Source organism: Camelus bactrianus, chromosome 15, assembly GCF_048773025.1.
Source record: "Camelus bactrianus isolate YW-2024 breed Bactrian camel chromosome 15, ASM4877302v1, whole genome shotgun sequence".
Classification (NCBI taxonomy): domain Eukaryota; kingdom Metazoa; phylum Chordata; class Mammalia; order Artiodactyla; family Camelidae; genus Camelus; species Camelus bactrianus.
The window spans coordinates 58,903,202-58,916,943 of record NC_133553.1 but is presented as its reverse complement, the minus strand read 5'-3'; the positions used below and the strand labels follow the sequence as shown (position 1 = coordinate 58,916,943).

Here is a 13,742-nt window from a genome sequence, read left to right as displayed (position 1 = left end):
AAAGCTATTTTCTGGTCTGCAGCAGAAATTGCTTAAGATGATCCTGGAACATTTTTTCAGAGCAGAAAGCAAGGAACTAATCAATGATTAATGGTAGGGTCATGTTGAAAAGACATAGGAACTAACTTGGACAGAGCCCCACTGGCTCAGAATGAGACAATTTAAGCATCATTAAGGATTATCACTGCAATGAATCAAAACATCAAATATTATATTTCAAATGACAAAATTAAAATATTATCATTTTTGCAAACTCATGAATTAACGGAATACACAGTGACCATCCCTGACCACCAATCTTACAAAAAGAGAGAACCAGAGTTATATACTTTTTGATGGAACGGCATAACATTATGTGTAAAGTCTTAATCTCCCTCCCCTCTGAAAAAATAAATAACCTCAGTCTAATCAAGCCCCAATATCTAAGTACTAATTTACAGGGGTCAGAAGAACATGTTAAATAACCAAGATTCAATCAACAAAATCCAGATTGTGGGAAACTCTGTAAGACAAATGACCCAAAGTTTTTAAATGTGCAAGAAGGGGAAATAATTAGTTTATAGATTAAAAGAGTCCTTCAGAAATTAACTCAATTTGTGGACCTTGCTTGGCTGTTAATTCAAGCATACAAACTTAAAATGTATATATAATAACCAGCTAACCAGGGGAAAAACTGGATAATTAATGATTTTGTTTTGGGAGGGGTGTAATGATGGGATTGTGTTATGTTTAAAAAGTGGAAGAGCTTACCTTTTAAGGGGTACTTTATAAAATATTTCAAATAAAATAATCTGTCCAGGATTTGCTTCAAAATAATCCAGGGGGCAGGGTGTGGAAGTGGTTGGGGATGTAGAGGAAATAAGATTGACCATAAACTGGTGAGTGCCGAATGGTGGACAACTAGCTTAGAGGTTCATTGTATGCTGTTCTCTCTGGTTTCAGACAGGTTGAAATTCCATAATAAAATGTGTGTGTGTAACAACAAGCTGGCCTAAATATCTTTGAAAATATCTTTGTGCACATTATGTTAGCATTTATAAAGGAAACATAAACAGAACAAATTTCAAGACAGAGAATTTCTAGGCCAGAAAGAGTATAAATACTTTTGTACGTAATGCCAAATTTCCCATTAAAGTGTTTGTTTACTAACAAGATACAATCAGCAATATACAAGATGCCCATTTCTAAAGCCCTCATCAACAATCTGAAGAGTTAAGTGACCTGCCCAAAATCAGATGGCATGGCCCAGAATAAAACTCATAAAATGATCAGTAATTATACTGCCTAAGTTAGTAGTTTACTAATTGGAACAGTTTTTAAATTTGTATATATAAAATTTCAAATAAAAGGCCCTTCAGCCTTTGCCTCCTTTACCAGTTATTTTTTTTAAATCTTATTAGTTATGAGTTAATAAAAGTTTAGAGAATAGATGAAAATAAGGTTCCGTTAATATTAACTCAAAAATAAGAGTAAAAAATCCTTGAAATCTAAATACTATTATTAAATCATTTAGTAAACTGCGGTTAAACAAGACTTCAACTTTATGTATTTCCTAGCCCTCATATTTAACTGTAAAATTACCATACATTTTTGAGGAAATGAATAGAAATAGAATAATGCTAACTAGTATCATCACTAAATTTCAATTGTAGAAAATCAATTAACTGATTAACAATACACAATAAACACACTTACTGATTCTTGATATTCACTACAATTTCCAACCTAGGACAAAATGAAAAATGAAATTCAATCTTTTTAAATAAGATTTCTTCTCCCACCAAATCACTCTGGAATCAACTGTTTCAAGCATCTGCTTTTCTGTATGATATACTTTGATAACATATATGTACACTGAAACTCAACACATCAATCAATATATAGTAATGATAACTGAACATAAAATTCTTATAAAGTACTTAAACCTGATAATTTTATATCTCCCTAAAGGATGAATAATTATTACTTATTTTGATTGAGGATATCAATTTATATCAAAGGTCTCAAAGGATGACAAGGTAAAACCCAATGTTAAAGACAAACTTTCAGTCATAAAGTATTATGATAACACATTATTAACAATATGCTTATTTTTCCTATTTGTGCTCATATTTTCCTAATGAAAACAGAACTGTTAACAAAATAAATGCTGCATTTCTTACACTGGAGGGCATGACTTTCATACAGATCATATCAACACTTTGAAATGGCTGATAACAACGGTGTAGGGTCTCATAACATTAAACCTAAAGGGTAAGTTGCCTATGCTCACGTCTTCTAACCTTTCTGGCTCTTCTTTCCTGCTCTTTCTTACTTTTGATAAGCTGTTGATACTTCTTGATCCTAACACTTCTCACATTATTATCTTAGTGTCTTGCCTTTTTCCAGTTCTAAAAAATAGAAAAATATTATTTTCCTTAAGAACAAAAAATAATGTGTTTGAGGAACAAGAAAAAATGAACTGAAATGCCATCAAAATGTTTTCTAAAGGTTTGGAATAATTCCATAACTTATATGAATATTTAGGATAATTAAATTATAGTATTTGTCCTTCTCAAGCTATTAATATATCAGAGATTTAGAAATCACTACCAGACTTTCTGTTCAGTTAATGCTCTTACCAGCAAGTAGAACTTACTAAATAAAATTACCAAGCTTGTATCACAGGAGCATGATTAATGTCACTCTCATTTAACTATCAAGATTCTACCAAAAGCTACCTTCTTGTATTTTTTCCTTTCTTCATAAATAATTTGATTATAAATATTGTATATCATTGCTCTTTTTTTAGAAAACTAACAAAAATTACCAACAATGCAGCTTAATAACCTTTTTTTAAAGGGTTTGTTTTAAAAAGACAGAATCAGTCATTCAGTTTCTTTATAAAATATCAGATTAATAGATTAAGGCATAAAAATGCAAATGTTCAGTTACTTTTAAACATTTTTGCTCTCTTAAACTATTTCCTATGACTTGTAATTATTATTATGAGATCACTGGCCGAAATTCCAGTTCAATAGAGAACTCCCAATTGAGATAGACAGACAGACAGACAGACAGACAGACAGACAGACAAACTTCTATGAACAAAACTGATTAAAAAAAGAAACCAAAACCTAACATGTCTTAAAGGATTATAATGTTTGGGGGGCTTCCTGAATAGTTGTTTAAAAGATCAATATGAAGAATTCTTATAAACAGCTCTTACTGGGTTTGGGTCCTGTCCTTTTAACGTAAAAGACTTTATAATTGTTCTGTAAATATCAGTATTTTCTATATATTGTGCAGTGTACACAAAGAAGCTGTCAAATGGCTTATCTTGTACTTATCAACTTGTTTCTTTTTATGCCTCCAAAAAGCTGTATTTTTCTTTACAAGAGCAGCTGCTACTTTGTAAATATTTTAATGGCTTCTGTTAAGTAGAGCTGTCAGTTTAACAAACAGTATTATAAAAGATTTTCATTCTTCTATGTGATTGCACATCTTGAAATGTGTTTTACCCTGAAAATCCTTTGGAGATTTTTAGACTGAAAAGGATATCTACTTTTTAAGGCACAAGGCCAACATGAGAATAGATTTAAAGAATAATGTATAAAATCATCAGAGAAATAGTGCCCTTTATTTCAGAAGACAAACGTAACAGCAGTAAGTTCTCTTAGCTCGCTCTTCTTTTGACTCAGGCGGTTTGTTGAAATGGAACAGAACTGGGTTTGGAGCCAAATATTCAAGGTATGAACCTCTATTCTTTTGCTACTTAATAAGTATTGGTTTAGAACAAACTAATTAACCTCTTTAACTCTCAGTTTCTGTATCTGCAAATGGGATAATGATACTTGCCTTACAGGGTCATTATGAGCAATAAAGGTAATCTATGTAAAGGGTCTAGCTCAATAAAGGTAGCAATTTTTATACTGTCTTACCTATGTATCAACCAGGAACTTCCCAGTGATTCTTTATAGTCTTTGTCCTTTACATTTTTATTCAATCTACCTTACTTATCTCTTCCCGTATTTCTTTTTTCATCTGCTTCATGGACTTTAAAGTAAGGAAATATTTTAGAGATGATTTTACTTAGCACTATTATTACATAAATAAGGAAACAGATGCTGAGAGAGATTAAATGACCTAAGATCACATAAAGTTAAAGGCAGAGATGAGAACCCTCAAGTCTTAGATTTTGCACTGTTTTCCTTCTTGATGTGAAATGTAATTTGATAAGGCAGTTCTATCCTGGGTCTGAAGGAGCACATATAAGAGCAAAACAAAACAAAACAAACAAAAAAACAGTATAAGAGACAGGAAAAAGAAAAAGATTAAAGAAAAAGGAGTGGGAAGAACTCTTCTCTTTTGTTCTAGTGCAGGTCTAAGCAAACTTCTTTTGTAAAGGTTCAGACAGTAAATATTTTAGGCTGTGCAGGTCATATGGACTATCCCAACTACTCAGCTCTGATATGGTAGCAGGAAAGCATCCATAGACAATATGTAAGCAAATGAGTATGACTGTGTTCCAATAAGATTTTATTTGGACTTTGAAATTTAAATATAATTTTCACATGCCTGAAAATATTATTTTTCAGCCACTTTAAAATGTAAAAGCTATTCTTACATCATGTGCCATACAAAACTGTTTGGAAGGCTGGCTGTATTTGGCCTAGTGGGCTGTAGTTTGATCACCCTGTTCTAAAGCAAACCTGAATGCCTATGGGAGTATAAGCCTGATGATAAATGGAACAGATACTCAGCTTTAGTGTTGTGGATATAACAGGTTATGATGTAGACTAATAAGAATTGGAGTGTACCTATCCCACTAAAGTGGGCAATAGGCATTCTGGTTCAGCAGATTTCTGCTCGTAAGAAATGGAGGCCGAATTTTACCAAATATTCTAATTTTTCAAAAAGAAGCCAGAATTCTAGGCTATCATTTTTTAATTTTTATTCTATTTTTTGTTGAGGTAATGCTGATTTACAACATTATATAAGTTTCATATGTATATTATATTTCTATTTATGTATACCCTACAACCTGCTTGCCACCAAAAATTTAATTTCCATCTGTTACCATACTGTTAAATCCTCTTTACCCATTTTCCCCTCTCCCCCATTACCCTCACCTTCTGATCACCAGTACTCTATTTTCTGTATCTACATAGTTGTTTTTGTTTGGTTTATTCATTCATTTTGGGGTTTGTTTGTATATTCTTTTATATTCCATATATGAGTGATATCTTATGGTACTTGTCTTTTGCCATCTGACTTATTTCACTTAATACCCTCAAGGTCCATCCATGTTGTTACAAATGGCAAGATTACATCTTCATGGCTAAGTAGTATCCTATCATGTATACATATACACCACATCTTCTTTACCTATTTATCCATTGATGGGCACTTACGTTGTTTCTGTATCTTTGCTATTTGCAATGAGTACATGGGTACATATATATTTTTGGATTAGTGTTTTCATATTCTTTGAATAAATACCCAGTAGAGGGATTAGCCAGATCATATGGTAGTTCTATTTTAATTTTTTGAGAACCCTCCATACTGTTTGCCATAGTGGCTGCACCAGTTTCCATTCCCACCAACAGTGTATGAGGTTTTCATTTACTCCACATCCCTGACAACACTTGTTATTTCTTGTCTCTTAGATAATAGCATTCTCACAGGTATGAGGTGACATCTCATTGTAGTTTTGATTTGCATTTCCCTAATAATTAGTGATGTTGAATATCTTTTCACATGCCTGTTGGCCGTCCTCTATTCAGGTCCTATTTAGGTCCCCTCCCCATTTTTTAATAGGGTTGTTTGGTGTTTTTGTTGTTGAGCTGTATGAGTTCTTTATATATTTTGGGTATCAACCCCTTATCGGATATATCATTGGCAAATACCTTCTTCCATTCGATAGGTTGTCTTTTTGTTTTATTGATGGTTCACTTCACTGTGCAGATTTTTGGTTGGATGGAATCCAATTTGTTTATTGTTTCTTTTTTTCCCTTGCCTGAGAAGACATATCTAGAAAGATAACGCTAAGCCCAATGTCAAAGAGTGTATTGCCTATGTTTTCTTCAAGGAGTTTTATGGTTTCAGATTGTACATTCAAGTCTTTAACTCATTTTGAATTAATTTTTGTGTATTGTGTGAAATAGTGGTCTGGTTTCATTTTTGTGCATGAGCCTGTCCAGTTTTCCCACCATTCACTGAAGAGACTTCTTTCTCCTGTGTATGTTTGTTGTTCCTTTGTTGTCAATTAATTATGAATAAATGTGAGTGTTTACTTCTAGGCTCTCAATTCTGTTCTACTGATCTGTATATCTGTTTTTCTACCAATACCATGACGTTTTGATTCCTATGACTTTGTAATATAGTTTGAAATCAGACAGTACGATAGCTCCAACTTGGTTCTTTCCTTTCAGGATTGCTTTGGCTATCTGAGGTTATTTGTGGTTCCATAAAAATTTTAGAACTTTTTGTTCTACTTATATGAAAATGCCACTAAATTTTTGACTCATATCATAATCCTTTTTTAACAGAACTCCTGGGGCCTTTGGACAGAGGAGATATGCTCAATGAAGCTTTTGTTGGCCTATCTTTAACACCTCAAGGAGAAGACACATTTCTAGATAACCTCCCTCCTTTTTGTTCAATCCATAAACATATTATTCAACAAAGAACAGTGAATGAGTCTTCTGACAAATAAGCTATGCTGAACTGAGAAAACTGTTCCATTAAGGAAAAGTACTTAGTATTAAACAGTTTAAATATTCCCTGTTTAAATGCAAAATAATGTCAAAGAAAAAAATGTGATTTTCTCATGGCTAGGATTTTGCAGTAGTTTGGTCATGGAAGAGCAAGCATGATGGAGGCAGAATTGAATATAAATGGAGCATTGTTAGAAAGAATGTTATTCAAGGCCAAATGAAATTACTATAATGTACTGAATCTATTTGCATTCTGTTATTAAATTTTAGTATTATATTAAAATATTAATTTTTAGAATATTTACTTTGGATATTACAATTTTATATGTTCCCACTTATGCAAGCTTGCCATTTTGAAATCTGATAAATGATCATTTAATATCTATCCTGCTTGCCACATTGAGTTATTGAGAAAATAAAAAGATAAATGTGAAATTAAAAACACTAGACAAAGTAATAGTATTATTTATGATAATTATAATGTTAATTATGATGATAATGCTTTTTTTATTGATTTATAATCATTTTACAATGTTGTGTCAAATTCCAGTGTAGAGCACAATTTTTCAGTATGATGATAATGCTTTGAAGCAAAGGTAAGAAAACTTTTTGTGTAAAGGGCCAGATATTAGTCTTTGTGGGCCATACAGACTATCGCAACTACTCAACTCTGGTGCTGTAATATTAAAGCAGCCATAGACAATATATAAATGAATGAGTTTGGCTATGTTACAATAAAACTTTATTTACAAAATTAGGCAGTGGACAGGATTTGGCCCCTGGTCTATACTTCACATGCCTGCTCCTGAGGATCACATCTATATGCAATAATGTTGAAGAAGCCACATTTTTCATATGTGTAAGATTTTTCATTTATATAAGATGATACATATGATACATCAAATATGTAATGTATTTGATATCTATCAATTTTATATATATACACACACTTATAATACCCTTGAAAAACATGCCTCAAACTATGTAGATTAGTAGTAAATAAAGGGGCAGGATTTCCAGGTACTGCAGAGTTTAGAGGTCAGAAAATCTCCTTAGGAAACAACTATAAAAATGGACAAAAACTACCATTTCAGGGCTCAGGACATCAAATAGAGGCAAACAACAAATTGAAAAGCATTTTTTTCACAAAAAACTGCTGAACTTCGAGTAAGAAAGTGGGAACCTGTGATGTTTTGGGGCTGTTCCCATACTCCCACCATCCCTAAGGTAGTTTAGCCTTGTAATTCTACTCCAGTAGGACAGGTTGTGAAAATCAACAGCTAACTTGATCTGGAACTTAAGAGTGGAGGAACCCGACCCAGCAGCATTGTCAATAAAAATAGCAAACTTACTATCAGTAAAAGTAACAAACTTGACAGGAAAGGAACAGGGAGTCACAGCTCTGCTAGCCTGCTAAGGTCAAGTGACAGAAGGGCGGACTAGCCAGAAATTTTAAAAGATATCCCAGAAATGAGAGAACCAAATAAGGGCTAATTAAGTTCTCTACATACTCCAGTGGAGTTGTATGACCTCTCATTTTTTTACTCTTTTTTGTCCTGCAGGACCTTAAATTTTCCTCTTATGTTTCTTTCCTCCTTCACACCCAGTTGCCAAAAGATGCCTCTCCACCCATCCAACTCCTCACCCCAGAAGCAATGCATTTAAAAACTGCCCCTTCAAATTGCATGGTACTTTTAAGCCCCTTTTGTATCATCCATACTCTAATCTACAAGATCATGGAGAGATCATGCATTGGGATTTAGGGGTTTTTTTTCCATTTTATTTACAATTATTTTGATGTCTGTCTTCAAATTATGCTGAAGATGTGGTTTTCATTTAGTTTCACTTTTCCCATGTGTTTCAATTCTCCCTCCCTTTACTATGTTCTGTTGTTTATAGAGGAAGTACTAGGAGGTAGAAAGGAAGGCAGTCATTATTCTCTTCAGCTACCTGGAAGTCCTACTTCTTTCCCTTTGCCAATTTACAGTCAGTTCCCATTCCCTCTTCCAGTCTGAGCCAATCATTGGTCTGCTTTGTCTCCAGAGAAATTTTACATAAATGAAACTAGAAATGTCATATAAATGGAGTCATACAACATTTTGTCTTTTGTGTCAGGTTCCTCTTACTTAGCATTATGTTTTTCAGATCCTAGCTGTTGTATCATGTGGTGTATTCCTTTTTGATTACTGAATAGATATACCACATTTTGTTTATCTACTCACCAGCTGATGAATATTTGAATTATTTACATTTTTTGGCTATCATGAGTAATATTGCTATAAATATGCACATGTAAGTGTTTGGACATTTGTTTTCATTTCCCTTGGGTAGATATCTAGGAGTGGAATTGGGGATCATATTGTTAAAAGTTTGTATTTATCTTCTTAGTTTCAAGAAATTGCCAGATTGTTTTTCCAAAGTGACTATAACATTTTAAATATCTACCAGCTATGTTTGAGGGTTCTAGTTTCTCCATATTCTCACCTATGGTTGGTATTGTCAGTTTTTAAAAATTATAACCATTCTACTGGGTGTAGAGTGGTATCTCATTAAGATTTTAATTTACAATTACCTAATGACTAATGATGTTGAGCATTTTTCTTGGAGTTTATAGTCCTTTTAAAACTGTTTTTTTAGATGTTGAGCATTTTTATATGGTTATTAGCCATTAGTATATCTTCTTTGGTGTAATATCTATTCAAAATTTTTGACCTTTTTAAAATTGGGTTTGTCTTATTAATAAATTTCTTTATATAATCGGAATATAAATCCTTTACAGATTATAATTTGCAAATATTTTCTCCCAGGCTTGCCCTTTCATTTTCCTAACAGTGTCTGTTGAAGTACAAAAGTTTCAAACTTTGGTGATGCCCAGTTTAGCTATTTTTATCAATTGTGCTTTTTGTGTTGTATATAAGGAATCTTTTACTAAACTAAGGACCCCCAAATTTTCTCTTATGTTTTGTTCTAGAAGTTCTCTAGTTTTAGTTCTTATGTTTAAATCCATTTTGAGTTAATTTTCATGTATAATGTGATAAGGGTCTAAGTTCATTATTTTGTACATGGAAATCAAATTTTCCCAGCACCATTTGTTGAAAAGATTCCTTTCCCCCACTTAATTGCCTCTGCAGTTTTGTCAAAAATCAGTTGACCATAAATGTAAAGGTTTATTTCTGGATTTGCCATTATGTTCCACTGGTCTACATATCTATCCTTACACCAACAAGTCCCTAGACTTTGCTATACTGAGGTCACTACTAAACCAGAATTTCACAAAATACATCCCAATATCACAAAAATAAATAGGAAAAATATAAACAGTTCCATACAGTGTTACTTTAAAGAAACAGAAAACAAAAACAAACACATCAATTGTGAAAAATCCCCCCTCCCCACCCCCGGCTCAGAGCAACCAAGAAGTAGAGGAAAACTGTGCAACACTCCAAGCAGAATATACTCAAACAAGCAACCGGGTACATGGAAACTCACTCTGAATTGGAAAGACAAAAACTAAGAGAAAGAGGAGGGAAGAGCAGGAGAGGGAAGGAGGAAAGAAAAGTTCACTGAAGTCAAGAAAGAAAAGGAAGAAAGTGAAAATATTATCTGAGAGATGAAAAATAAAACTAAAGTGAGAATAAATTGAAATTAAAATTTAATAAAAGGCACTGAAAATGGCAGAAGACAGGAGACTGAAAAAGAAATAAAGAAAATATTAAAATGTCAGGGAGAAAAATGGAATGAGAGATAAGGCAAAAAAGCAGCAGCATTTATACAGTTTGACTCCTTGAAGAAGAAAATCAAAGCAATATAATAGAATTAATATTAAAAACTATAATCCAGGAAAATGTTTCAGAAATACATTTTTACAAAAAACACTTGGATATACATATTGAAAGATCCTACCTAGTGCCTGAGAAAAATTATCTTAGAACCATCAGCTCTAAGACATTTCCTAAAACTTTTAAGATTTCAATAATTAATCTAAAAAATCTTCAAGGCCTCCTAGTAAAGAGATCAAGTAACTTACTAAAACAACAAATTTAACTAGCATCAACCTTTTCAAAAATAAAATACAAGGCAAGGCAAAAGTGGAGCTGCAATTAAAAAAAAAATCTCAGTGAAAGAAAGTGTAAAACAAGGATTTGTATCCACTCATGTTCTCCTTCATGTATCAAAGCTAAAGAGAAACAGTCTCCATGAATCTTTCTTGAGGAATGTACTAGAGGAGGAGCTTCATCCAGCCATGAGATGACTGGGAAAATTTCAACAAAAAGACTGTGAATGTTTTAACACATGTAAATGTAGATAGGAAATTAAGAATGGGAGTGTAGGGATATGAGTGTGAAAGATGCATGTACAGATACGTATGTTGTGATTAAATAGAAATGATACAAGTTTTTAAAAATGGGAGGAAAACAGAATGAGAGAGAATAGTAAAATAACCTCACTGACTGCTGTACAGGTATAGGTGCAAGTTAAAAGATGCCAATAAACACTGATACATCAGATAATAAAAAGTTAATTAAGAGACTAAGTGCATTAAAAAAGATATTAGTACAAGATAACCACTAAAACAAAACTACAAACCTTTCTAAATACCATTTAAAAAAATAAATTAGAGCAGAGGAAGCACATTCAAACCCCAGGAACATAAGCAAATATAACCAAATTTGCATAATTATAAAATATTCAGACTAGAGACCAAGAAAATTAGTCATATAAATTAAGATAAATGGACTTAACCTCATCTATTAAAAGAATTTTCAATTTGCTCTCAAACCAATATCCAGCTATATGCTATAGAGAGATACAGTGAAAATAAATTGATTCAGAAAAGTTACAACTAAAGAGACAGGAAGAGTCCTTCAGGCAAATAAAAATAAGAAATAGTAGAAATCCTGGTTACAGAGATAACAGAGTTCAAAACCAAAAGCATTAAATACTGACAAAGAAATGTTAACATGCATATTTCACAGCAAAGATAAAGCATGAAAAAATCTATGCACCAAATAACACAGGACCCACCTCTGTAAAGGAAAACTACACTACAAGAAGTACAAGGATACATAGGCCCTAATAACATAAAACTTTAACTAATTATTCTTATTACAAAATTGATTAAGTTGGCAAAAATAAGTAAGGAGAAAGACTACATAAACAACTTACAGTAAGGTAGATATTACGGATATTTATCAAATTCTACACTCTGATAATAGACAATAAATGTTCTTCCCAAGAAAGCATCAAATACTGACCCAAAAATGATCATATGTTGGATACCAAACAGACAAGTTCCATAAGAAAGAACCATTACAAACACTCTCTGAACACAATGCAATACAACTAGAAACGTTCAACAAGAAACAAAATAATTTTCATCCTAGAAATGTTAAAATTTTTCTATTAAGCAACTCTAGTGAAAGAGGAAAATAAAGCATGGAATTTCTAAAAAATAATTATAATGAAAACACTACACATTAGAATCTATGGGATTTAAAGTAATGATCAGAGGAAAAGTGATAGCATTAAACATTTTCATCAGAGAGAATGAAAGAATAAAATAAACTAATTCCAACTCAAAAATCTTAAGAAATAACAAGAAACTAAAGCAAAATAGGTCAGAAGGAAGGAAATAATAAAGATAAAGGCAGAAATTAGGCAGAGTGGAGGTTGGGAATCCTTCCTAAATGTCTATGGAGTAAATATTTTAGGCCTGTGGGCCATATGTTCTTTGCTGCAATTGCTCTACTCTGTTGTTACAGCACAAAAACACTGTTTGCAATACAGAAATGAATGGGCATGAACGTGGTCCAATAAAACTTTATTTACCAAAACAGGTGACTAGCCCGTAGGCTATAGTTTACTGTCTCTAAGGTAGAAGTTTTAAAACGTGTAGAACTAACCTAGACACCAAATCTGAGTGTCACTTTGAAAAAATTAAGAAAACAGATCAAGTTGACTTGATCAAGAAGAAGGAGAAAGCATCAATATACAAAATAAAGAAATGGCAGGAAGAATTAACCATTGTAAGAGATTTTTTTAATAGTAAGAGACTACTTTGCAGATATCTATGCAAATAATTTGAAAACATTAAAAATATAGATAATTTTCTAGGCAAATGCAGCTTTTCAAAAGTGACCACCATCAGATTTAGAAATCTGAAGCACTGTTTTCCATAAAAGAAACAAACAAGATTCTGTGAGAGAGGGGGTATAGCTCAGTGGTAGAGAGCATGCTTAGCATGCCTGAGGTCTTGGGTTCAATCCCCAGTACTTCCATTAAAACAGAAAAAGAAAAAAGAAAAAGAATATGAAAAAAAGAAATAGACAAGGTTCTTAAAGAACCACCCTACAAAAAAGCAACAACCCCAAATGGTTTGTTAGGAGAATTCAACCAAGTCTTCACAAATCAGATATTCCCATTGCTCTACAATTGTCCCAAATTATTGAAAATAAAGAAAAACTTTCCATAGTACAGAAGAAGAACTATAAACCAAAATTATTCATAAATATCAAAGTTAATAAAATATTACATAAAATATTAGCAAACAAAATCCAATGACTAGATCTATCCTGAGAAGACAGGGTTGGTTCGATGTTACCAAATCCAGTAATATACATATTAATAGATCTACAGTTAATAAAAATCATATGATTATCTCTTTAGATGATAAAAGCCTTTGACAAAACTCAACTCCCATTCCTGGTAAAAACACTCAAGAAAATAGGAATTAGGGGATACATTCTTAACAAAAGAACATATATACAAATTAGTCCAAATGCCAGTATCTTATTTAGTAATGGCATTTCCACTAAGATCAGAAACAAGGCACTATTGAAAACTGTACCAGAGGTATTAGCCAGTATGAGATAAATCAGCTATACAAAGTGTTGGCAAACTATGGCCCATAGGCCAAATCCAAACCTGCTGCCTGTTTTTTGTAAACAAAGTTTTATTAGAGACCAGCCATGCCTATTCATTTATTTATTGCCCATGGCTTAGTAGTTGAGACTGTATGTCTCTCAACACCTAAAATATATACTG

At 32.5% G+C, this 13,742-nt stretch overlaps 1 protein-coding gene across 12 annotated transcripts in view; it reads left to right on the top strand.

Moving 5' to 3' along the window:
* WDPCP (WD repeat containing planar cell polarity effector) overlaps positions 1–13,742 on the top strand; it is a 299,751-nt gene that overhangs the window by 240,029 nt on the left and 45,980 nt on the right. For 3 of the 12 annotated variants that reach the window (XM_045514393.2, XM_045514398.2, XM_010951910.3), the window contains one exon: positions 6,531–7,557. The exons of 8 other annotated variants lie outside the window; for them this stretch is intronic. In XM_045514393.2, the coding sequence (XP_045370349.2) occupies positions 6,531–6,697 (167 nt within the window). In that variant the 3' untranslated portion in view covers positions 6,698–7,557. Of the gene's footprint in view, positions 1–3,680; positions 3,730–6,530; positions 7,558–13,742 lie in introns of all 12 variants that reach the window. One more of the 12 variants, XM_045514394.2, reaches the window with a different exon arrangement.